The 26272-nt window shown below is 34.1% G+C and overlaps 1 protein-coding gene across 1 annotated transcript; it reads left to right on the plus strand.

Moving 5' to 3' along the window:
- The first annotated feature begins 18141 nt into the window (after window positions 1-18141).
- Window positions 18142-20111, plus strand: LOC114323691 (UDP-glucuronate 4-epimerase 6). The gene has a single exon (XM_028271353.2). The coding sequence runs from the start codon at window positions 18420-18422 to the stop codon at window positions 19767-19769; it is 1350 nt and encodes a 449-aa protein (XP_028127154.2). The 5' UTR covers window positions 18142-18419; the 3' UTR covers window positions 19770-20111.
- Window positions 20112-26272: the final 6161 nt, after the last annotated feature.

The raw sequence follows: 26272 nt of genomic DNA on the forward strand, positions 1-26272 counted from the left end.
AATTTGAAGACCCACTTATTTTTCAGAATTTTCCTCCCCTTAGGCAACTTCACTAAATCATAAGTGTGATTTTCAACTAAGGAATTCATCTCCTCTTCCATGGCCTTTTTCCAATCACCTTTCTTTGCATGCTCAATTGCTTCTTGGTAGCTCTCCGGCTCCCCTTGATCAGAAATCAACACAAATTCATTGGGAGGATACTTTCTTGAAGGTTGTCGGTCCCTTGTAGATTTCCTCAACTCAAGTTGTGGTGACGGTACTTGAGTTGGATGCTCTTCCTCAATTTCTGGCTCAACTTCATTAGAATTAGCATCATCCTCTACATCTTCAATAGGTGGCTGCACATCTCCCCCGTTTTCATCATCAACTGAAGATGAAGGAGATGGATCCATGTCAATGAGATCACTAGTTTTTGGTTCCGGTTGATCACCTTTGCCAAAGTCTTCAATTGTTTGGTCTTCAAGAAACACAACATCACGGCTTCGAATGACTTTCTTGTCAACCGGATCCCACAATCTATACCCGAATTCATCACGCCCATAGCCAAGAAAAATACATTGTCTTGACTTACTGTCAAGCTTGGACCTCTCATCTTTTGGAATGTGAACAAAAGCTCGGCAACCAAACACTCTCAAGTGCTCATAAGACACATCTTTACCGGTCCAAACTCTTTCTGGAGCATCACCATTCAAAGGATAGGAAGGAGACAAATTGATCACATCAACCGCTGTCTTCAATGCCTCACCCCAAAAGGATCTTGGCAATTTAGCTTGTGAAAGCAAACACCTTGTTCTTTCCACAATGGTGCGGTTCATCCTCTCGGCAACCCCATTTTGTTGAGGAGTCTTCTTAACTGTCTTTTGGTGCCGAATACCTTGGCTGCGACAATACTCATCAAATGGCCCAATGTATTCACCACCATTGTCTGATCGGATGCACTTCAATTTCTGCCCTGTTTCTCTTTCAACCATAGCCTGAAAATGCTTAAATACTTCTAGAACTTGATTTTTAGTTTTTAGTAAAAAAGCCCAAACTTTCCTTGAATAATCATCAATGAAAGTAACAAAATAAAGTGCACCACCATGTGTTCTAACTTTTAAAGGACCACAAACATCCGAGTGAATCAACTCCAAAACATTTTCTTTTCTAGAAGCAACATTTTTATGAAAAGAAACTCTATGTTGTTTACCCACCAAACAATGAACACAAGTTTTAAGATGTGTACCTTTCAAACCGGGTAGAAGCTCTTTCTTGAACAAAACTTGCAGCCCCTTTTCACTCATGTGGCCAAGCCGCTTGTGCCACAATTCGGTAGAAGTATCATCTTGAAGTGCATTGACAATACCTTTACAAATTTTTCCTTGCATCGAATAAAGTGTATGAGTCTTCTTACACTTAGCCACCACCAAGGAACCCTTTGTGAGCTTCCATATTCCATCACCAAATTTGTTGTTGTAGCCTTCATCATCTAGCTTCCCGGTAGAGATCAAATTGAGGCGAATGTCGGGAACATGCCTCACATCTTTAAGCAACAACTTGCAGCCCAGATTTGTTTCCAAGCAAACATCACCCATGCCGATAATCTTGGACAAACCTTCATTACCCATTCGAACAGAACCATAATCGCCTTCGGTATAGGTAGTGAAGAAATCAACTCGAGAAGTCACATGAAAAGAAGCACCGGAATCAATTACCCAATTGCTCTCTTGGCCCACAAAATTGATACAATCATCTTCACAAACGACCATGAGATCACCATTGGTAGTAACTGCTGCTGTGTCTTCTTGCTTCTTATCCACACTTTTATCACGCATTTTCTCCTTATTCTTGAGCTTTCGGCATTCTCGCTTCATGTGCCCTTTCTCATGGCAATAATAACACTCAACGTCTTTCTTTGAAAAAGAACCATCTCTTGATTTGTCACGGCTTTGATCACGACCATGAGGAGTCTTACACCTCCCTCTTGTTTTGCTTCGGCCTCTCACAACAAATGCTTCTGAATGAGAGGAACCCGCTGATTTTCTTCTGGTTTCTTCATTCAACAGGCTACTAGTGACTTGGCCCATTGTGACAACTCCATCGGGCGCTGAATTACTAACTGTCACAACCAAAGTCTCCCAACTTTCGGGCAAAGAACTAAGTAGCATCAAAGCCTGCAACTCATCATCAAAAATAATTTTCATAGAAGCAAGTTGATTAACAATACTCTTTATTTCATTCAAATGTTCAGGAATAGGGCTGCCCTCTTTGTATTTTAAATTAACCAACTTACGAAACAAAAAAGCTTTATTTGTGGCTGATTTTCTATCATAAAGGCTCTCTAATTTTTTCCATAAATCATGTGCTGAAGTTTCAGTAGCAACATGATGAAACACACTGTCATCAATCCATTGACGGATAACACCAACGGCTTTTCGATTAAGCCTATTCCATTCATCATCTTTCATACCCTCGGGTTTGCCACTATCACCCTCAATGGGTCCATACAAATCTTTACAAAATAATAGGTCCTCCATTTTAGTTTTCCAAGTTACCCAATTGCTTCCATTGAAGCTAGACATACGACCCACATTCCCCTCCATTGATTTACACAAATAAATAAACTCAAATAAACCGTAAGCTCTGATACCAGATGTTAGGGAAAATCCGTGATTCCCCACAAGTAAATCAATCAATGGGAATAAAAACTAATGCGGAAAAATTAAATCAGAAGCAACACAAGAATTTTTACGTGGTTCCCTCAATGTGAGGTACGTCCACGGGATCGAAATCCGATTCCACTATCAACCAAATAATTCCAAACGATTACAAACGAGACACTAATGGTCTCACAAAACACCCTTAGGTGAATTCCAAATAATCACAAATAAACAAAGAGGAAAGACCTCACCAAATAGAAGAACCAAAATCTTCAGAATCAGAGTTGAAGAAGATCCAAAATAACGAACCAAATCAGAACCGAAAATTGAACCAAACTTCTTCACAAATCAAAGCACCAATTTTTGATTGACCAAGTCAAATCAAGAATTACAAACAATACCAATTGAAGCAAAGCACCAAAGCTGCTGCCGCTCACGTTTTTCTTGGGAAAAACAATACCCCCAATATGTATTGTGAATCTAGGGTTTTGTAATCAAACCCAAATTGTTTTCAAATTGGATTAGGTCTCCACAAAATTAGATATAATATATAAAAATATATTATAACTAATACCAAACTAAATCAAACTCTTTTAATAAATCAATTGGGTCCCACACTCCAATAAGGAGGTATACCCAACATTAAGCACCTGAACTTTGTTGTGAGTACATAATTTGATCCAATGCGCCTGAACTTTGGATTAAATTATAATTAGGAGGGACCAAGCCATATGCTTCAAAAATTAATAATAAAATTTTAGTTATTTCATTTACATTGAAGAGTGCATAAATTATACTAAAAAATACATTTTTAGAAACATAAAAATGAAAATTTTCAATCAATGTTAATTAGATGGACACTACAAAAATAATAATTATGTTTTGAACCCTTGCGGGCATCAATATTTTATTCTCATGTCTCAAAAATAATTTTATTATTATATAAAATAAAATAAATTATAGGGGCAACAAAAAAATAAAAAAAATAATTTGGGGTGAGTTAAACAAGGAAATCAGGTTTCTCTATGGAGATAATTCCCTCTCCATATGGTCTGGAGATGTGCATGCTGGTTATTCGGTCGGTCATCTGATTCCTGTAGGATGCCAATCATCCAAGCGGATGCTTTTTGACATACCGGTAAATAAGGGTGGCAGCCGCGATTGATAAGAATAACTCCGATCGTCCGAGAAGTCATCTGGCCGAACGCCCGTCTTATGCGGTTCAAATGTGCTATCTCAATAGCAAGATGCCTCATCAATGAGATGGCATCGTCTCCTTACATCTCCAGACCATATAGAGAGGGAGATATCTCCATAGACGATCTTGTTCCATATAAAGTTTAATATTATTTATTATTTCATCTAGCATCATTGTATTAATTTTATTAATTTTATATTATGACAAACTAACATTTTATGCACAAATATAATTATCATACTGATATTTAAATTTTAACAGTATTAAAAATTTATTAACATAAAATAAATTTTTTGATCAGTATCGCTACATCTATGAACAGATGTTAACCGAAACAGGGGCCCCTGAGATCAAGCATACTTTGCATGATGTCAACAAAGCCGCTAGCCCCATCCAGTACAGTAAGATTGTTATCCGTAACATTATGCCCATTTCCACTTGGGGCATTCATCCGCATACAACCCGTGATCTTGATCTCCGGAATAAACAGACAAAGTATACTTACTGGGATTATATTGATGCTTTTACCCAGATTTTTTATTACCAGAATCCTATCAAGAATCATTCTTGGTTCCTCGTTTGGTGGGATAAATTTGGCTTTTCCCTTGAAATTTTACCAGAATCAGTGCGAACAGCATTTAATGAATGGCATGTGGCTTACTCCCGTGCTTATTCATTTTTAAATAAAAACAGAGAACTCTCCATCAGTAAATCTGTCGTCTATTTTTCTATCCGTTTTGGAATACCATGGATATGGAAATGGGATTTCGCCTGTGACTACCAGAACAAAGTCCCTCGACTTAAAAGAATCTTTTTTGTTAAATGGTGGGATAAAATGGATATAAAAGAACTCCTTCCAAAAATTCACCAGCATACCCAAGCTTGTTGGGAATCCGTTAAACAGTCAGCCTTACCAGCACCCTCTCCGGCAGAAGCCATTAACCCGTTTGTACAAATTCAGAAGGAATTAAAACAGAAATATCCTCATCTTTCCATAATGAATTAATTGTTAAAAGTATGGATTATTTAAAAGACCAGTTCCTCCAATCAGTCAGCCAGGATGATGACGCATCCATGAGGTCAGGCACATGTCAGACTCCATCTGAACAAGATAGTGATCCAGCTGAACATGTGTTGGCAGGAGAATCACAATTACCCGAAGACACTAAGCCCAATCTTGGAGATTTTTGGGACTCTCTTACAGCTGTCATCGCAGAAAAAGTAGCCAAAGACAAAAACAGTAGAGGAAAAGGACCCGAGCACTAGGCGTCGGCAGAACCAGACAAAGGACTTTTGCAAAAGCAGATGCTCGCCAACAGTAAAAAGGAGATACTGCTCCCCACTCCGTCAAAAGCTGAAAATAAGATGATAAGGTGGAATCTGTCGGCCTAGTCGAAGAAGAACACCTGTCCCCCTGTAATAATTTTCTTATCTTCTTTTGTAATATAAAAGGACAGTCCTCACCCTTGTTGAGGCAGAGTGAATCAGAGTCAGTTTTTATTTTAATTTCTCTTATAATATCTCTTCCAACCCCTCTGTGTAAAATAGTTTTACTTCCTCAATAAAAATTCTCTTTTGTATTTATGGTGTATGCCCTCAGTTAATGCCTTAGAACAGTACTTGTGGTTATTACAATTTTGGCAAAATCAGAAAGAGCATTATCTTAATACTCCTGTAGACCAGTATACACGCCAATACATTGCAGAGCGCTTAGCCGAGTGTGACCAGCGGGTAGCAGACTTGCAGACGTTGATTCACGAACAGCTCATTGCGTGGGCAGCCAGTAGGCCTCCACCACCTCAACAGTAAGGTAATGAGATCATATATGTTGTAATTTGTTTTCTTTATAATTATATTATGTGTATGTTAATTCCTGGGTTTGTGCTATTGTAAGGTTAATTAATTGTTAGGGTTAGTGGGACGTCACCCAAGTCGCGTAGGGATTAGGTCGTTTAGCAGAGATTGCGTTTGACCGTCTGATGCCCGTAAGCCGTTGACAGACGTGCTAGCCTTGACCTTTAGTAAGCACCTTTAATGATATCAGAGCCAAGTTTTAATTATCACATAAAATAAAGATAAATTAAACAAATTATACATATATGATCATTGTACAACCATGGCCGAACCACAAGATAATAACGTAGAAATACCAGGATCCGAATCAGTAACAACAGTAGGAAATACAATTTCCTCATTAGCCGAAGCAGCTGAATTAGTAGCTTACCAGGATGTGAAGGAAGCCCTAGATAAATGGACTATCCCATCTGTAGATCCGCAAACCATTTATAAGAAAGGACGCTTTCAATTTTTCAGTAAAACTATAATCAAGACATTTGAACATGCATCTTGTATCCAGAATAATGATGAAATAATCCGTTTAATTCACATAAATGACTTTATTCCGTTTTTAAAAACATATAAGTACATCCATATAGGATTAGTACAAATTGCATTTAAACCATTGACCCTTCTTGGTTAAAACACCAGTATCCAGTGCACCCTTAGAGATGGTAGATGTCTGAACTGGAAAGCTTCGCTTATGAGAGCTATTGAGACAAGTTTGTCTCATGGACCAGTATATTTCGATATTTATCCGAACCTTAGCATAGCCCTGTGCGATGCTAATCTTTCTGATGTCCTAGAACTACGAGTTCTTACTCATGGATATGAGTATAAACCCGGGACCCCTCCTTTTTCAGTACATTCTAGAATTTATATTAAGGCTTTAACAACGTTAAATCCTTATGTTAAAAAGAAAACTGAAACAGGACAAACAGTATTAATTGAAACCAATCTTTACAGTAGTCTGGTGGCCGTACCAAAGTTAATCCCCTGGAAGGATATAACATTTCCCGAAATATGGCATATTCCAAATGCTGTTCCTCCAAAACCGATTATTCAACATAATATTGATGATGTTATCCAAACACAAGGAGGTAATGTTTACCTTCAATTCCAGAAACCTTTGCTTACCCGTAGTAGTTCTTCTAATGCTAGTTTTCGGACAGCACCTAGAAGTTTTTCCAATAATAGTTTCCGATCTATGCCACCTTATAGAGTAGATCTTCCTGAATCTAGTAGACAGTCAGTTGACTCTCTTTTACAACAGATTCCTTCTAGACCTCCTAGTAGACCACCTAGTGATCCACAGGAAGATCCAATGAATTCAGAAATCCAAGGAATCAGATTATCCCAAAATAGAATTCCTCATGGTGTCTATACAACACCTCCACCAGATAGCCCAACGGCCAGTGATATGAATTTTGAAATTTAATGGATTTTACACCAGGAAGTGAAAATAGAAAAATATTAAACCAGGAATTTAACCAGGAAAAATATTAAACCAGGAATTTAACCAGAATATCCTTAGACGAGGGATTACTGGTTTGACCTCCTCGAGAGAGGGGTGGATATTCTGTTTGATCATAGCGAGGGGTGTTACCCCGGCCACGACCACGCCCACGATGGCCTCTACTGGTCATTTACAGATTTCTGCAAATATTCACGGGTTAAGAAATCAGGCAAAGGGTTAGTTTCACCTTTGATATATTCAATATCGAAATCAAAATTGGATAGATAACTCTGCCAAGTCAAGAATATCTGTTTGGAGGCAAGATTTTTCACATCCTGTTTAAAAATCTGCTTAGCAGCAGAGCAGTCAACTCTGATAAGAAAATGCTGGTTTAATAAATCATCCTGAAATTTAATAACACATTTAACAATGGCTAAGCATTCCTGTTTAATGGTCGGATAATTTAAAGCGGCTTGATTCCAATGTCCAGAATGGAATCGTAATAATTCCTCTTTCTGGGTCTTGGGATTAAGCTGTTTTAAAATTCTCCCAAAACCTTCATTGGAAGCATCAGTTTCAACAATCTTTTTCCAATGAGGATTTGGTAACTGTAAACAAGGTAACTGTTGGACTTTAGCTTTAATTCTTTTAACAGCTAAAGTATGTTCAGGTGACCAAGGTGGTGGACTTTTCCGTAACCTGGTATACAGAATGTTAGCTTCTGCAGATAAATTATGATAATAGTCTCTAACATAGTTAAGACTACCTAAAAATCTTTGTAACTGGGTTTTATCCTTAATTTCGTCAGGGAATTTAGAAGCAAACTCCATACTGCAGTTAATAGGTATAATACTACCATTGGAAATATTATGACCTAAATATCTGATAGTGGTTTGAAATAACTGCATTTTTGGGGCAGAAATAACTAAACCATTTCGGATAATAATATTCTTAAAAATATTAAGATGCTGAATATGCTGGTCAATTGATGAGGAAAAAATTAAGACATCATCAATATAGGATAAAGTAAATTTTGTATACGGATTAAAAATATCATTCATGATATGTTGCAATTCTGATGGAGCATTTTTTAAACCAAATGGCATAACATTCCATTCGTAATGCCCAAAGGGTACTGTAAAAGCTGTTTTATAACGATCCTGTTCTGCAATTTGGACTTGCCAATATCCTGATTTAAGATCAAATTTAGAAAAAATAATTGCATCCTGGAGGCAATCCAAAAGATCTTTTTTATTCGGAATAGGATAACGAATCCATTTTAATTTATCATTTAACGGTTTATAATTTATTACAAGGTGGGGAACTCCTCGTTCAATTTCAGCATTTTTGTTTACATAAAAAGCGGCACAACTCCACGGGGAGTGACTAGGTCGGATTAATTTTTTAATAAGAAGATTATTTATTTATGTTTTGCATAATTCTATATATTCCTTTTTCATTTGGCTGGGACGAGCTCTAGTGGGAATATATTTTTCATCAAAATCTGGTTCATATGGTAATGTGACTATATGTTTTTTGCGTTCCCAAAAAGCATTTGGAACATCATTACAAACTTCTGTTTGAAATTCTTTTTTGATTAATTTAATTTTCTGTTGTAAAGAGGGTTGTTGCAATCTTTGTTCTGTTGTTAAAAATTGAACTTCTTTTTGTAAAAACTTTATCTGGTTTTGTTTAAAATTAACTAGATCCCTAATCTGATCTAATTCTTTTGTATACGGTTGAGTGATAAATTCAAAAATAACTGTTTTTCCTTGTAATTGGGAATAGATACCTGTTTGGTCAATTTTTTGGATAGGCATGAGAAGACAGAGGAAAGGAGTGCCTAAGATGATATTTGTAGCAAGATTTCTGACAAGGACAAATGAAGTTGGAAGACAGAGATCTTGGTTACAAATATAAGCTTCTGGAATTTTATACCTGATTTGGAGAGAATTACCACTAGCACTGGTGAGACTCTGGGTGGTTTTTTCAAAATACCTGGTAGGAACTATTCCTTCCTGGATACAGTTCATATCTGCTCCGCTATCTACCAAGGCAATAGCATCTTTGATAATAAAGTCGGGTTTAATCATAAAAGAGATTTTAATATACCATTTCTGAAAGGTTACCTGATTGACTAATAATAGATATGGTGTTGTTGAAGATTCAGTCTTAGTTTCTAGTTCTTTTTCTTTGACTGGTTTATTTGGTAACTGGGTATACAGATATTTTATATCTTTGACTGCTGCTTCACTAGCTGTTTGCAAGTGTTTTACTTCTGTTTTTAGGACATTAATTTCCATATTTAAATCCTGAAGTGTAGTTGGTTGTTCTATCACAGGTTTTGTGTGAATCCTGTTAATTACATTTTGGAGATTGTAAGAGTAATCGGGTATAGGAGGAGTTTCCTGTATTGTCTGTTGATGTTCATAACACATTTTTAAATATTTCATTTTCATTTCTGGATCTTGGATCTGATCTGTAACAGCAAGCATATCTTTTTGTGTATCAGTTAACACATTAATACTGCTGGGTTTACCTAAGTGTAAACCATTCATTTCAACAATTGATTTCCAATAATTAATTTCGGATATGTGTTCCTGGTTAGTATTACAAGGGCAAGATTCTTCTGGTTCATCTTCACTAGTTGAAGTAGAATATAACTGGTTAATTTCATCTTCAGAAGGGGTTTCTTCGTCAGTTGAATTTTCTTCAGCTTCAAGGGCTTGAATGATCTGTTCTTTAATGCCTAAATCAAGATTTAATTCATTAACCTTAGATTTAGCTTTTGATTTACAACGGTTTGCATAGTGTCCTGTTTGGCCACATTTGTAGCACTTTACTTCGGATTTAGTTTTACCTTTATTTTTACTGGTTGATTTTTTGGAAGAAAACTTCTTAGTAGTTTGCGGATGACTGGGCTTGTGTGACTTTTTTCGGAATGGTTTTGAGGATTTCTTATGGGAAATCTTACGAGTTTTACCTTGATATTTAATGACGGGTTCATAGGCAAATTGTTCACAGAATTCGCCTAATTCTTTTCTACCTGTAAGATTCTGTTGTTTCATTTGGTGATACAATTTAAGGTCATTACACAAAGAAAGACCTTCATCGGTAATTATGGAGCAAAGTTGTCCATAAGTATACTGTTCGTAAGGAATAGACATCCGGTCATGGCGGTCCCGAAGTTTTTTCCTAACGCGTTCGGCGAAAAGGGTAAGAAGGCCATCAATAAACTTGGCTTTCCAATGGGTACTGTTACCATCAGGGCGTTGCATAACCTTGATGAGGAAAACATCCTTATACCAACGGAAATGGGTAAGAGAAGGGCAACGAAGGTTCTGAAGTAATTCGCGGCCACGATCCTGAGAAGAAGTACTGGTGCCAACAAAATGAAGAATAATGGTCTGGATGAGAGTATAAACAGCATCCTGCTGTTGGACGGGTTGATGGGTAGTTGGATCAACTTCTGTTTTAACAGAATTAAGAATTTCGAACTGTTGGGCTAGGGTGAGGATATTATCCCACCATCCTTTGAGTTGTCCGGTAAAACCATTAATAATAAATTTAGCAATGGCTTGGTCTTGGTTACTATACTGGCGACAAACGGTTGCACACATCAGCATCTGATGTAGTTTCTTATAAATGTCGTATTCGGATTCACCATCTATATTCCATTCATAGATAGTCTTGCCATGATAGCTTCCCTGGTCATTGATGTAAGTCTCTTCATAAAGAACATCAGGTGGAGTTGGTCGAGCATAATAGTTCCTACTGGGTGGTAACATAGCAGGTCTAGAGGAACTATACGAATGCAGTTTATTAACAGATGAGGGTTCTTGGAAATTCATTTGAATTTCATAAATTTGGTCTGGTGATAAGTTATCTTCAGGTGTGGACTCGGCTCTAAGCATCTGGACTGAGCCACTGGATTGTCCGGGTGGAATAGGTTCTGGAGGACGGACATTTAAGGTCTGCATTTTCTGTAAAAGGGTGTCCATAAATTCTGTATTAGAGGCTTTTAACTTAAAGTTAGTAACCTCTAAAGGTGGTTTGATGGATACTGGATGTAAGGTAGAAGATCCGGTTACTGGTAAAGTTAAACTTCTATCTTTGAAAGTGGAAATAGCTTCTTCAATTTTGGTTAATTGTTTACTCATGGTTTGACAGATTAAGTTGGTATAATTATGTTGTTTAACTGTTAAGCCTAAATCTACCAATTTAATGTAATCGGTTTTCGCAAATTTTCCTGATTGAGCATCTATGTATGCTGTAGCTAATAAGGGTTGACGAGTAGTCTCACCATTAGGAGCTAGCTCTAGTGCTTGAGGTGGCGGATGGATAGCATTGATGGCTTGTCCTTCGGTCATGGTCCAGGTTTTATACTGGTCTTCAATAGCATTTAGCTGAGGTTGATTAACTGTTTGATACCATTCTACGAAAGGTATTAACTTCTGGTGTAACTCAAGATGTTGGCAGTATTGAGTTTTATATTCTGCTAACTGGTCAGGAGTATGACTGGCAAAATACCAACCTCGAAAGTCTTTATATTTTTTCTGGTTAAATTCCTGGTTTAATATTTTTCTATTTTCACTTCCTGGTGTAAAATCCATTAAATTTCAAAATTCATATCACTGGCCGTTGGGCTATCTGGTGGAGGTGTTGTATAGACACCATGAGGAATTCTGTTATGGGATGATCTGATTCCTTGGATTTCTGAATTCATTGGATCTTCCTGTGGATCACTAGGTGGTCTACTAGGAGGTCTAGAAGGAATCTGTTGTAAAAGAGAGTCAACTGACTGTCTACTAGATTCGGGAAGATCTACTCTATAAGGTGGCATAGATCGGAAACTATTATTGGAAAAACTTCTAGGTGCTGTCCGAAAACTAGCATTAGAAGAACTACTACGGGTAAGCAAAGGTTTCTGGAATTGAAGGTAAACATTACCTCCTTGTGTTTGGATAACATCATCAATATTATGTTGAATAATCGGTTTTGGAGGAACAGCATTTGGAATATGCCATATTTCGGGAAATGTTATATCCTTCCAGGGGATTAACTTTGGTACGGCTACCTGACTACTGTAAAGATTGGTTTCAATTAATACTGTTTGTCCTGTTTCAGTTTTCTTTTTAACATAAGGATTTAACGTTGTTAAAGCCTTAATATAAATTCTGGAATGTACTGAAAAAGGAGGGGTTCCGGGTTTATACTCATATCCATGAGTAAGAACTCGTAGTTCTAGGACATCAGAAAGATTAGCATCGCACAAGGCTATGCTAAGGTTCGGATAAATATCGAAATATACTGGTCTATGAGACAAACTTGTCTCAATAGCTCTCATAAGCGAAGCTTTCCAGTTCAGACATCTACCATCTCTAAGGGTGCACTGGATACTGGTGTTTTGACCAAGAAGGGTCAATGGTTTAAATGCAATTTGTACTAATCCTATATGGATGTACTTATATGTTTTTAAAAACGGAATAAAGTCATTTATGTGAATTAAACGGATTATTTCATCATTATTCTGGATACAAGATGCATGTTCAAATGTCTTGATTATAGTTTTACTGAAAAATTGAAAGCGTCCTTTCTTATAAATGGTTTGCGGATCTACAGATGGGATAGTCCATTTATCTAGGGCTTCCTTCACATTCTGGTAAGCTACTAATTCAGCTGCTTCGGCTAATGAGGAAATTGTATTTCCTACTGTTGTTACTGATTCGGATCCTGGTATTTCTACGTTATTATCTTGTGGTTCGGCCATGGTTGTACAATGATCATATATGTATAATTTGTTTAATTTATCTTTATTTTATGTGATAATTAAAACTTGGCTCTGATAGCATTAAAGGTGCTTACTAAAGGTTAAGGCTAGCACGTCTGTCAACGGCTTACGGGCATCAGACGGTCAAACGCAATCTCTGCTAAACGACCTAATCCCTACGCGACTTGGGTGACGTCCCACTAACCCTAACAATTAATTAACCTTACAATAGCACAAACCCAGGAATTAACATACACATAATATAATTATAAAGAAAACAAATTACAACATATATGATCTCATTACCTTACTGTTGAGGTGGTGGAGGCCTACTGGCCGCCCACGCAATGAGCTGTTCGTGAATCAACGTCTGCAAGTCTGCTATCCGCTGGTCACACTCGGCTAAGCGCTCTGCAATGTATTGGCGTGTATACTGGTCTACAGGAGTATTAAGATAATGCTCTTTCTGATTTTGCCAAAATTGTAATAACCACAAGTACTGTTCTAAGGCATTAACTGAGGGCATACACCATAAATACAAAAGAGAATTTTTATTGAGGAAGTAAAACTATTTTACACAGAGGGGTTGGAAGAGATATTACAAGAGAAATTAAAATAAAAACTGACTCTGATTCACTCTGCCTCAACAAGGGTGAGGACTGCCCTTTTATATTACAAAAGAAGATAAGAAAATTATTACAAGGGGACAGGTGTTCTTCTTTGACTGGGCCGACAAATTCCACCTTATCATCTTATCTTCAGCTTTTGACGGAGTGGGGAGCAGCATCTCCTTTGTACTGTTGGCGAGCATCTACTTTTGCAAAAGTCCTTTGTCTGGTTCTGCCGACGCCTAGTGCTCGGGTCCTTTTCCTCTACTGTTTTTGTCTTTGGCTACTTTTTCTGCGATGACAGCTGTAAGGGAGTCCCAAAAATCTCCAAGATTGGGCTCAGTGTCTTCGGGTAATTGTGATTCTCCTGCCAACACGTGTTCAGCTGGATCACTATCTTGTTCGGATGGAGTCTGACTTGTGCCTGACCTCATGGATGCGTCATCATCCTGGCTGACTGATTGGAGGAACTGGTCTTTTAAATAATCCATACTTTTAACAATTAATTCATTATCGGAAAGATGAGGATATTTCTGTTTTAATTCCTTCTGAATTTGTACAAACGGGTTAATGGCTTCTGCCGGAGAGGGTGCTGGTAAGGCTGGCTGTTTAACGGATTCCCAACAAGCTTGGGTATGCTGGTGAATTTTCGGAAGGAGTTTCTTTTATATCCATTTTATCCCACCATTTAACAAAAAAGATTCTTTTAAGTCGGGGGACTTTGTTCTGGTAGTCACAGGCGAAATCCCATTTCCATATCCATGGTATTCCAAAACGGATAGAAAAATGGACGACAGATTTACTGATGGAGAGTTCTCTGTTTTTATTTAAAAATGAATAAGCACGGGAGTAAGCCACATGCCATTCATTAAATGCTGTTCGCACTAATTCTGGTAAAATTTCAAGGGAAAGGCCAAATTTATCCCACCAAACGAGGAACCAATTAGGTACATCGTTTTTAAGGATTTCGGAAGCAATACGGATAAACCAAGAATGATTCTTGATAGGATGAATTACTAATTAGGCGACTTCATGGTATAATTTTTTAAATATTAAAATATTAATTTGGTGACGAGCTGGCTTTTAATCTGGTGGAAAAAAGTTAAATTATATTATCAAGAAAAAGAATTAAAAACTGTAAAACCAGCATATAAAATATAAATTAACCGTTGTACGTTAGTGGTTAAAAAAACACAAAGCTTGTCATAACCTTAAATATTCTGTCGGTAACAAACGGTCACACTCTCATGCACTAACAAAGACACACAAACAACAAAACAACAACGAAATCAACACTACCACACAACTTTTTTAGGACTCCTTTGACCTCATTTATGCAATTTAGGGTAGTTGTTAACCCACTTGAATTTTCCTCTACTTTCTCTCTATCCAAACAGAGACTTTCCCAGTTATTACCTTGAACAATTTGCAACATTTTATAATAACTCTTGCTTGTTCTCCCTCTTTCCCTCTTTCTCTTGTGCAAAATAAACATTTTAAGAACTGTTGCTTATTCTCTTTCTCCCATGTACTATATAAGCTGATAGATATCTCCCAGCTTCCAAAAATTCGTTAATTGACTTAAAATAAACTATTTTTGCATTTGACTACACTAAATTAATGTTGTCACAAAGTTTCCAAAAAAAAAAAAAAATCACTAATAAGCTGCACTAAATCAAAGCATTTTATCAAAATAAAAGTAACAAAACCAAAATATTTATATATATATATATATATATATATATATATATATATATTTACAAGTTATACATGAAAGATGTGGTTGTCCAAGTCTTAATTTTGGAGTGTTTCCAAATAGGGAGAACTACATACAGGTGGGAGAAGAGAAAAAAAAATAATAAACACATGGAGTACAAGTGTGTCCGTGGTGAGATGAAAACCATATGTTAATAATTTTTTTCTCCATCTCATGTAGTTCTCTCTTCCAAATATTATGTATTTAGGCCAAGTTTGGATAGTTTAAAAAAAGCCAAAAAGCTAAAAAGTTACTCAAAAAGTTAAAAAGTCATTACTATTCATCAAAAGTCAACAATTACGGCTGCACAATTCCCAATTCTAATTTTCCCCTACAAACTAATTTTTACAATTTTTTATTACACATTTTTCCATAAAAAGTCAAAAAGTTAACCCAAACATTCATATTTTCAACCTCAACTTTTTAGTCTAAAAAGACAAAAAGTGCACTTATTTAGTCTTCCCAAACTTGGCCTAAGGTATAAGTGTACAAAATGATGATGTACCTTTCTGACATATATACCGAGTCCACATCTATACAAATCACATGAATATTATTAAAAAAAATGTATACCACTATGGTATGCGTATACCCGTTACACAAAGTCATCTCATTTCTAATAGCACACGTACGTGTCATACAGTTTTTTGTACACATTGAGAATAGTTGTTGAAGTTGTGGGTTGAGTAAAAAATTGAAAAAAAACATATTAATAAAAAAGGATCAAGTGAATGTAAGTTGTAATATGGCCAGCAAATTACATACTACCACGTGTAAAAGTAATATTTTTAAAATTTTCTTTGTCAAGTTAGGATTAATTGATTGGGATGTATTCAGAATTATCCCCGTGATAATGTTTGGAGGATAAAATTTATAGGTTTCGAGTTTGAGTCATACCTTAGGGGCACTAGATATTTGTCCGGTCGTTACTTTCAAAGCTCCAAGATTAGTTGAGATGCACAAAAACTAACCTGGACACTTAAATATAAAAAAAAAAATTGTTCTCCGTCCTGCAATTCAAAAATATCTAATGCTTACAGCTACTACCAACTATTGATGATTGTGAAGTCGGCTGCTCATTGTACTTTCAGTTCAAATTTGTCAATTTAAAAGCGTCATTCGGATATTTGAACAATCCTAACTGGAAATATAGCATTGGCGATGAGTGAGGATATGAAGTCATAGTGTTGGCAAAAAAGAGATTGAAGTGTCACGGGAGTGGAAAGAGGGTGTGGGGAGAGGGCGTCGTGGTGGTTGAGGGCTTGAGAGTATCGTGATGATAGAAGTGAGTGGTGGTAACAATGGCGAAAGAGGATGGGGTTGGGGTGGCAATAAGAGGTGGTGATTGTAATGTCAGAGGTGGTTTAAATAATTGTGGGAATAAAATTTGAAAGGTTAAAAGGGAGAGAGAAAGATGAGTACGGTGTGATTAGAGAATAAAATGAAAATTTTAATCACTTTGAGTGAGGCCTTGTTTGGAATATATTTTTTTTAAGTAATTTCTTAATTTTTTGGTTAAAATATGATGTAAAAAAATTAGTATGTTTAGGATGATTTTTTAATTTTTTATGAAAAGATGGGCAAAAAGTAGACAGAAACAAGAATCATTGACTTTTTTATATAGATTATTGGTTTTTTTAATTTTTTTTAGTGACTTTTTAATTTTTAAACTAAAAAATGATATTGCCAAACAAGATCTAAGGATAATAAGAAAGTTGATGCAAAGAGGTGAAATTGGTGTAAATAGAAGCTTTCGTCAGAAATCTTTAACTCTATTCTCATTTCAAAAAAAAAAAAAAATATCACTTTGCTTGTTTTTTGTTTTCTAAAAACACTTTTTAAAAAAATTTATTTTTTTATTTTTCGTATTTTTTTGTTTTTATTGAATTTTTAAAAATATTTTAAGTATATTTTTTTTAATTTTTAGATACACCTAACATAAATACACATAAAAAGTATAATTTTGAAAATACTAAAAATATATATATAAAAAATTGAGTTCAATATATTTTTCATATTTTTATGTATTTATTAATTTTTAAAAATATTTTTTCATAAATTTTTAACTTTTTAAATACATCCAAGTAAGGTGTATCTAAAAGATTAAAATAAAATTCTTAAAATTTTAAAAATATTCACTAAAAATAAAAAAAAATATAAAAAATAAAAAATTCAATTTTCAAAAACCTTAATAAAAAAAACTCAAACTAAACACACATTAACATTTTAATAAAAATTAGTATTAAATTATAATTCAGCCTATATTTTTAAAATAAATTTCACATCAATAATAAAATTTATTAAAGAATAGTTAATATTTTAAGTATTTTTTTTTAATTTTTAGATACACCTAACATAAATACACATAAAAAGTATAATTTTGGTGATTTTTTTTTTAAAAAAATTCACTAAATACTAAATATATATATATATATATATATAAATGAGTTCAATATATTTTTCATATTTTTATGTATTTATTAATTTTTGAAAATATTTTTTCATAAATTTTTAACTTTTTAGATATATCCAAGTAAGATGTATCTAAAAGATTAAAAAAAATTCTTAAAATTTAAAAAATATTCACTAAAAATATAAAAAAAAATGAAAAATAAAAAACTCAAATTTCAAAAATCTTAATAAAAAAAACTCAAACTAAACACACATTAACATTTTAATAAAAAATTTAGTATTAATTATAATTCAGCCTATATTTTTAAAATAAATTTCACATCAATAATAAAATTTATTAAAGAATAGTTAGAAATAATTTAAATATATATATATATTTTTAATTTTTTATAAATAAATAAATAAATAATATGATACAAATAAATATAGACATCGAACCAACTCTAACCTTAACAATTAAAATTATGAACATTTCCAATCTTGATTCACAATTTCTTCAAAAAAATTTACCACTCCGAAACTTTACAGAGCAGGATCAAACGCGTCAAGGTGAAAAGAAAGTGGCTTCCAACCAACACTTGTCTCTTTCTCTCTCATCTTCCTTCTTCTTTATATGTGTCCCTCTACACACTCTCCCTCCTCAGGGCTCAAACGTACACCAATAGTACGTAAAACACCCTCAACTCTCAGTTCTCTCTCTCTCTCTCTCTCTCTCTCTAAATTACTACATCATACTCTGATCTAATGGCGTCTCCTCCAGACACCAGCAAGACCTCAAAGCTCGAACGCTACAACAGCTATATGAGAAGAGTAAACAGCACAAAGCTCTTAGCAGCTTCCTCTAAACTCCTCTTCCGAGTCACTCTCTTAGTAGCTCTCGTCCTCATCTTCTTCTTCACCTTGAATTACCCTCCCCTTTCCGATCACAATCACCACATCCACACCACCCACACCTTCCCCTCCTCCACCTTCTACGGCGGCGGCCCCTCCTGGGAAAAGCAAGTCCGCCACTCCGCCACCCCCCGCCGCCCCCACGGCTTCTCCGTTCTAGTCACCGGCGCCGCCGGTTTCGTCGGTACCCACTGCTCTCTCGCGTTGAAAAAACGCGGCGATGGAGTTCTCGGCCTCGATAATTTCAATTCGTATTACGACCCGTCTCTGAAACGAGCGAGACAACAGCTTTTAACGAAGCACGAGATCTTCATCGTTGAAGGAGATCTAAACGATGCCGAATTGCTTTCCAAGCTCTTCGACATTGTTCCACTTACTCACATCCTTCATCTCGCGGCTCAAGCAGGCGTGCGCTACGCCATGCAGAATCCCCAATCCTATGTCAGCTCCAACATTGCCGGTTTCGTTAACCTCCTGGAAGTGGCTAAAGCCGCCGACCCTCAACCCTCGATTGTCTGGGCTTCATCAAGCTCTGTTTACGGACTCAACACTCAAAACCCGTTTTCCGAATCTCACAGGACAGACCAGCCGGCTAGCCTCTACGCCGCCACGAAAAAAGCCGGCGAGGAAATCGCTCACACCTACAACCACATCTACGGGCTTTCAATTACGGGGCTCCGATTCTTCACCGTATACGGACCCTGGGGAAGACCCGACATGGCGTACTTTTTCTTCACCAAAGATATTCTCCAAGGAAAACCCATTAACATCTATGAAGCTCACGACGGAAGAGCGGTGGCGCGTGACTTCACGTACATCGACGACGTCGTAAAAGGGTGTCTCGGAGCGATCGACACCGCCAAAAAGAGCACCGGAAGCGGCGGAAAGAAGCGCGCGCCGGCGCAGCTGAGGATCTACAACCTCGGCAATACATCGCCGGTGCCGGTGAAAAATCTCGTGTCGATTTTGGAATCGCTGTTGAACGTGCAGGCTAAGAAACATGTGATCAAGATGCCTAGAAACGGCGACGTTCCGTTCACACACGCTAACGTGAGCCTGGCGTACAGGGACTTCGCGTACAAGCCGACCACCGACTTGGCTACAGGGTTGAGAAAGTTCGTCAAGTGGTACGTTAGTTATTATGGGATTGAGTCGAGGGTAAAAAAGGAAATACACAGCTCCACCAATAATGATAAAGCATGATCATCACATTATGTCCAACACATCATCACATGGGTATTTTTATTTTTTGTTTTAAGTTATTGTTGTGGTGCTCCTGTGATGTATTGGATCAAAAAAATTTGATGTTAATGTTGTAAGATAGATATACAGATTTTTATATACACCATATAGAGGGATTTGGGAAGAGTTGGATAAGTGTAGAGATCTCTGAGATTGGGGGGAGGTGTAATAATGTACTTGTGAGGTGTAAGGAAGAAGGTTGAGTTTCTGCTCAAAACAAGGGGCAGATCAACCGTTGGATTTGTAATCATCATTTGTGATTGAATTGAACAACAATGAATCACATCCAGATTCTGCTTATCATATGTGCTTTTCATTTTATTTTTTAAAGTAATTAATCTATTTATGCATTGGACCTTCCTTTATTCCTGTTTGGTTAGTTTTGCCCCTTTTTTTTCCCTATAATTTTTTATTTAATTAATTACTTAATCAATTATTTGGGTTGTTATGGAGGTAGCTTGGGTATGAGATGATGAGATCTTTATATACTTTTTCAAGATGCAATCATCAATGATGAAGGGGCTGTCTGCAAAACTGTTATTTAAGGAATCAAACTACGGCTAGCGTTTATTTGGGTTAAAATAATTATATAGGATAAAATTAATTATTTTAATTAAATAAGATAAAATGATATATTTAAATCATAATTATTTTATTTTATTTTTACAAAAATTAAAAAAGTTAAAAAGTATATTTTAAACGAGCTTTTTTAGCTCCAAATTAAAATAGTTAAAAAATTAAAAAGTCAAAAAATCAATTCATATCTCAAATGAGGCCTACATTAAAGTGGGTCAAAATTTTGGAGGTAAATTTAGGATCATATGCTATGCTATAATTAAAAGTAGACAAAATAGATAATATTTATACTTTCTTTTTTTTTTTTTGGTAGTCATCCTAACTTTTTCCTTTTTACTGTTTTATTATAATTTTATTTAAAAATTAATACATTTGACAAATGTTGAAAAAAGTTATTTTTTGTTATTCGAAAAGTTTGTAAGATTTAAAATTTTATTTTTGTCTTTAAAATTTTTTATTTAAAAAAAATACTAGAATGCAAGAAATTAAAATATTTTTTTAAAATATCACTAAAAACAGAAGGTTTGAAAAAAAAATGTGTTAACAAATCAATTTTCCCCTTTTGTTAGATACATTAGTCAAAATGAAAGAATCAGTTTTTTTCCCTTTTTTTCTTAAATAGTCAAAAAATAGCTTTTAGGCAAAAATAAAAAATTTAAAAAAATCACTATATTTTTGCTTAATTGATAGCATTATGGTTGTCTCATATATAAATATGGGTAAATTACCTTTGCGCTCTTTAGTTTAGTCATTTGCTTACTTTGACCTTTAAAGTTTTTTTTTTTTTTCATTTTCTTCTTTCATGTTTTAATTTTTTCTTAATTTACTCGTAATGTTATAAATTAGATAGAAATGATACACTGACAGTCACGTGGTATAAAAATATTTTATTATATATAACTCACATATGACAAAACCTTAAACCAATATAATATATTTTTTATATTATGTGATAGTTATTATGACATTTTTTGTCTAATTTTGAACAAAGGTTAATTTTAGGAGTAAACTGAAAAGAACTTAAAATATAAAAGGGTCAAAGTGGAAAAAAATAAATTTAAAGAGCCAAAATAAGAAAGTGGTCAAATATAACAGGGGCAAAGTGTAATTTACCTTTTACTTTTTCTGTATTTAGTTGTTGGATTTAAAGTAAAAAGCAAAAGAAACTAGTTTTCCTCTTCTTTGAATGGGATAGAAAAACCAGAAGAAAATAAATAGATAGGTACACACACAAAGAAAAAAAGAAAAGAAAAAGGCATTCTTTAGTTTAATTACTCATAAAGATAATAAATGTATGCAAATTATTTTTCTTACATTTTACTTTTATTTAACAAATTTAAAATCCAAATATAATTTATAATTATGTACTAAAAACCATTAGTTATCGATCCAAAACCATTTCATCATTATTTTTATTTATTCTCTTGATTTATTTTCCTTTCCAACGTTACTTGTCTAAAGTTGTCTCACAATATTCTTAATCACATCAATACATATGTCCTAGATGTCTCTTTCTATTAAGACCAAATGTATTATCTCTTTCAAAATAAACCTTATTATATTGGCTTTTTTCTAAGAAGATGATAACCCCATTTTAAGTCTTTTATCATCTAATCTAAATATTAGCTTTCATCATTGTTCTTCGTTGTTATGAAAACAAATTCATTAGCTTGTGTTGACTTAGATACATTTTAATGAATGCAAAATGAGGTCTTCTGAAGCTTTGATATTTTTTCAAATTAACTTATCCATTTAGGCCTCGTTTGGAAACTTTCTTTTTTAGTCAAAAAGTAAAAAAGTTACTAAATTAGCCAAAAAACCAACAACCCATACCAAAAAGTCAAAGATTATCTTTTCTCTCTACTTTTTGCAGATCTTCTCGTAAAAAGTCATCCCAAACATACTAGTTTTTTTTAACTCATATTTTAACCAAATAATTAAAAAGTTACTAAATTAGTCTGTTCTCAAAAAAGGCCTTAGGTCTTAATTACATTCATATAAAGGTAGGGGTGTTGCTTCGGGAGACCTAATCTAAGCAACCTAATTCTAAATTTTTTAGGACTTAAGTAATTTTTTATTTCAATGTGGGTTTTTAGCAGAAACATCAATGTTAAAAACACTAATAAATTTACTAACAAACATACTTACGGGGGAAAGCTTTAACCAAATATTTGTATATAGATCTCACAAAGGAAAATTGTACATACACACACACCAAAAAAAGAAAAGAAAAAGGTATACACAAAATTTGCCCTAAATAATGAGTGATATTTTTAAAATATAAGACATAATATAATGGGTGTTTTAGCTACAAAAGAGAGGCAATGTTTTTTTAGCAATTTGTGGTTGGTTTTTGTCATTTTTAGAGACTTTTAAAAAATATATATATGAATTTTTTTTAGGTCCTTCTACTATAAAAAACAAAACAAAAAAAGTTAGGCCAAATTCTAAAAATAAAAAAATTCACAAGAAAAAAATTTCTTGGGTTTATTTGACCCCATTTTTTTAATACTTAACATTTCTCCAAGACAGAACAGTTTCCAAAAAGTGCAATAATAAAGATGATTCGAAAAAAAAGGAGGTTCCCCTTCCTATAAAAAATAATAAAGACTGCCCATTGTGTTTGAAATTTCGAAATAACAATGGTTTAGATCACTAAAAAATGTATCATTAATAGCATTAATATATTAGAAATAGTAAAAATAATAATAAAAAAATAAAAATAAGACATAGAAAGTGAACGAGACCCACTGCCACATCATTAGTGCTCTCTTTAGTGATCCCTTCTTAATACCCCTAAATATTTTTCATTTCGAAATGGTGTATTACTAGTACCTATTAAATGTTACACTAGTTAAAGCAGTGATGCCAATAGTCTAAACAGTAAAAAAAATTAGATTGATATTGATATTATCTACGCTGTATTCTCACAAAAAATTGTAACATATGTTGAGTAATTTTTTATCTCTTAATTATTTAAAAAAGTTGAGTCAGTATATTCAACTTGTAAATTTTTTTTATTACATGACTAGTTTGAAATACTACATTAACAATATTGTATAATGTTTCAAAATTATTAAATAATTATCTATTAGATAGAATATGGTGGAACTTAAAATAATTTATATTGATTGATCATTGACTATATAGGCTTGAGAAAATTCTGGATCAATCCTATGCCATTGTTGGGTACATTTTCTTCACAAACACATCATCATCATCATCACTTGCATTAATGACTCAAAGTTTTCTCTCTTTTTATTTTGGAGGAGGGAAGTGCGCATTCTAATCCAGGCTCAATCTGATGGACCTTTATGTGGTGTACTTAACTAGTTACATAAATTAGGTGAAGTCATGTTATATGCATCAATATGTATGCGTATAGTGCACTATGTAATAGCTAGTGAAGATCTCACCTAAAATATACACATTTTTTGGAGGAGGAGGATGAGAGAATGAAAAATTATTTACAATAAAAATGATTCTTTTTTTTTTTTTTTTTTAATGTTCATAGAATTTGGCATGTTTTCACAATTATTTTTCATTTTTTAAATAAAAATAAACATAAAAGTGCTTGTTCTGAAAAATATACAAGCATTTGAAACTTTGTCAACTATTTTACACTTAAAAGGCACATTATGGGACAAGACCCATATGATTTTCTCTTTTTTTAGACAAAATAAATTTTAAACATTCAAAAATACCAATATTAGTATTTATTTTTTTAAAAATAAATTCTATTTTTTTAAAAAAATAAATTTTAAAACTCAAACCAATGATTAGATATATTTTTTGAAAATTGCAAAAATGGGACGGGTGATTTTTTGTTTTTTGCGCGCAAATCTCACACACACACACGCGAAACACAAAAGAATTTATATTACACATACAGAAAACTTGCGCCACTAAAAAAACAAAATTATCCTTCCATTCTTTCAATGCAATACAATTTCCCCTATATTCTTTCACAAAGAGGCAGAGTATTTTTTTCTAAGAAAAAGTGAGTGTGTTCTTTCTGATCCAGGCTCTTGGCTCTGTGATTTTATTTATTTATTTATTTATTTTGGTATTTTAAAAAGTGAGTTAAAAGTTATATTTCAATTTTTAATTCCATTTTAAATTACATTATTTCTCACATTTTTTTACATATTTTTTTCAAAAAAAATTAAAAAAACCCAAAAAATTAATTTTTAACCATCTTTTCAAAACACACTCCTTGAGATTTGCAACTAATATAATTCTCCCCCCCCCCCACCCGAAGGTTTGCAACCAATTGCCCCTCTGTGACTGTTAAGTCAACACACAACATTTGCTTATGTCAGTAATAATTCTTTTTAAAATACCATATTTACCTTGATCTTTTATCCATCATTTTCTTTTTCATTCCTTCCGTACCACTTTGTATTACATAAACCAACCACAACCTTACAATACTTTAATTACCCTACTTTAACAATATCAACTATTTAATAGTCTCTAAAAAAGAAAGAAAAATCTAAAATATTGCACCTCACTCAACATTGGCTCGACATACATTCAAAAATAAAAAAATTCTATAGTCCTATAAATGGAATCAAAAAAAAAAAAAAAAAAATCAAGAATATCAAATCATGTCACCGCTGCCACCACCATCACTACCATACCACCGCCATCATCACTACCATGCTACCACCACCATCACCGCCATGCCACCACTACCATTACCACCATCGCCGCCGCTGCCGCTGCCACCGCCACCACCACCACTACCATCACTTTCATCACCATTGTCATTATTACCATAAACACCACAATCATTTTAAATTAATTTGATAAAAATAAATATTTTGAATTTTTAAAATTATTTCTATCCCAAAAATAAGAATCACATGAAATGAATATTTTTATTTTTTTGCATCTTTTTCATCAAATTAGATTTTAAGTTTGAACATCCGACTTTTTCCAATAGAGGTTATTTAATATTTGCCTAAAACATTGGGAAAAATTATATTATGGATCTGGAACAGTACATCAGTTGTGTGACTTACCAATAGGGTGCAAAATTAGGAAAATTATTAGATATTTTAGGAGTATTATGTGGCATTATCTATGTACTATGTCAATCAGAAATCGCAATACACACCGGTGTCAAAAATGGCTAAATAGTAGTTAAAGATAACTCATTTAGTGTGCGTTGGCTAGTTATTGCCATATTTTAACAATGAATAGTGTTAAAATATTATATTTTATCAATGTTGTTTCAATAATCTAAATATTGTTTATTCTATATTTGTTTCAAAATATTAAATAAAAATACTATATGTGAGTTCTATCATTAATAAATTAAAAAAAAGGTAGAAATAAAAGAGTGTCAAAACACACTCCTTGAGATTTGCAACTAATATAATTTCCCCCCCAAGGTTTGCAACCAATTGCCCCCTCTGTGACTATTAAGTCAACACACAATATTTGCTTATGTCAGTAATAATTCTTTTTAAAATACCATATTTACCTTGATTTTTCATCCATCATTTTCTTTTTCATTCCTTCCGTACCACTTTGTATTACATAAACCAACCACAACCTTACAATACTTTAATTACCCTACTTTAACAATATCAACTATTTAATAGTCTCTAAAAAAGAAAGAAAAATCTAAAATATTGCACCTCACTCAACATTGGCTCGACATACATTCAAAAATAAAAAATTCTATAGTTCTATAAATGGAATAAAAAAAAAATTAAGAATATCAAATCATGTCACCGCTGCCACCACCATCACTACCATACCACCGCCACCATCACTACCATGCTACCACCACCATCACCGCCATGCCCCCACTACCATTACCACCATCGCCGCCGCTGCCACCGCCACCACCACCACTACCATCACTTTCATCACCA

The sequence above is a fragment of the Camellia sinensis genome, chromosome 6 (assembly GCF_055761805.1).
Source record: "Camellia sinensis isolate YWXY chromosome 6, ASM5576180v1, whole genome shotgun sequence".
Taxonomy (NCBI): domain Eukaryota; kingdom Viridiplantae; phylum Streptophyta; class Magnoliopsida; order Ericales; family Theaceae; genus Camellia; species Camellia sinensis.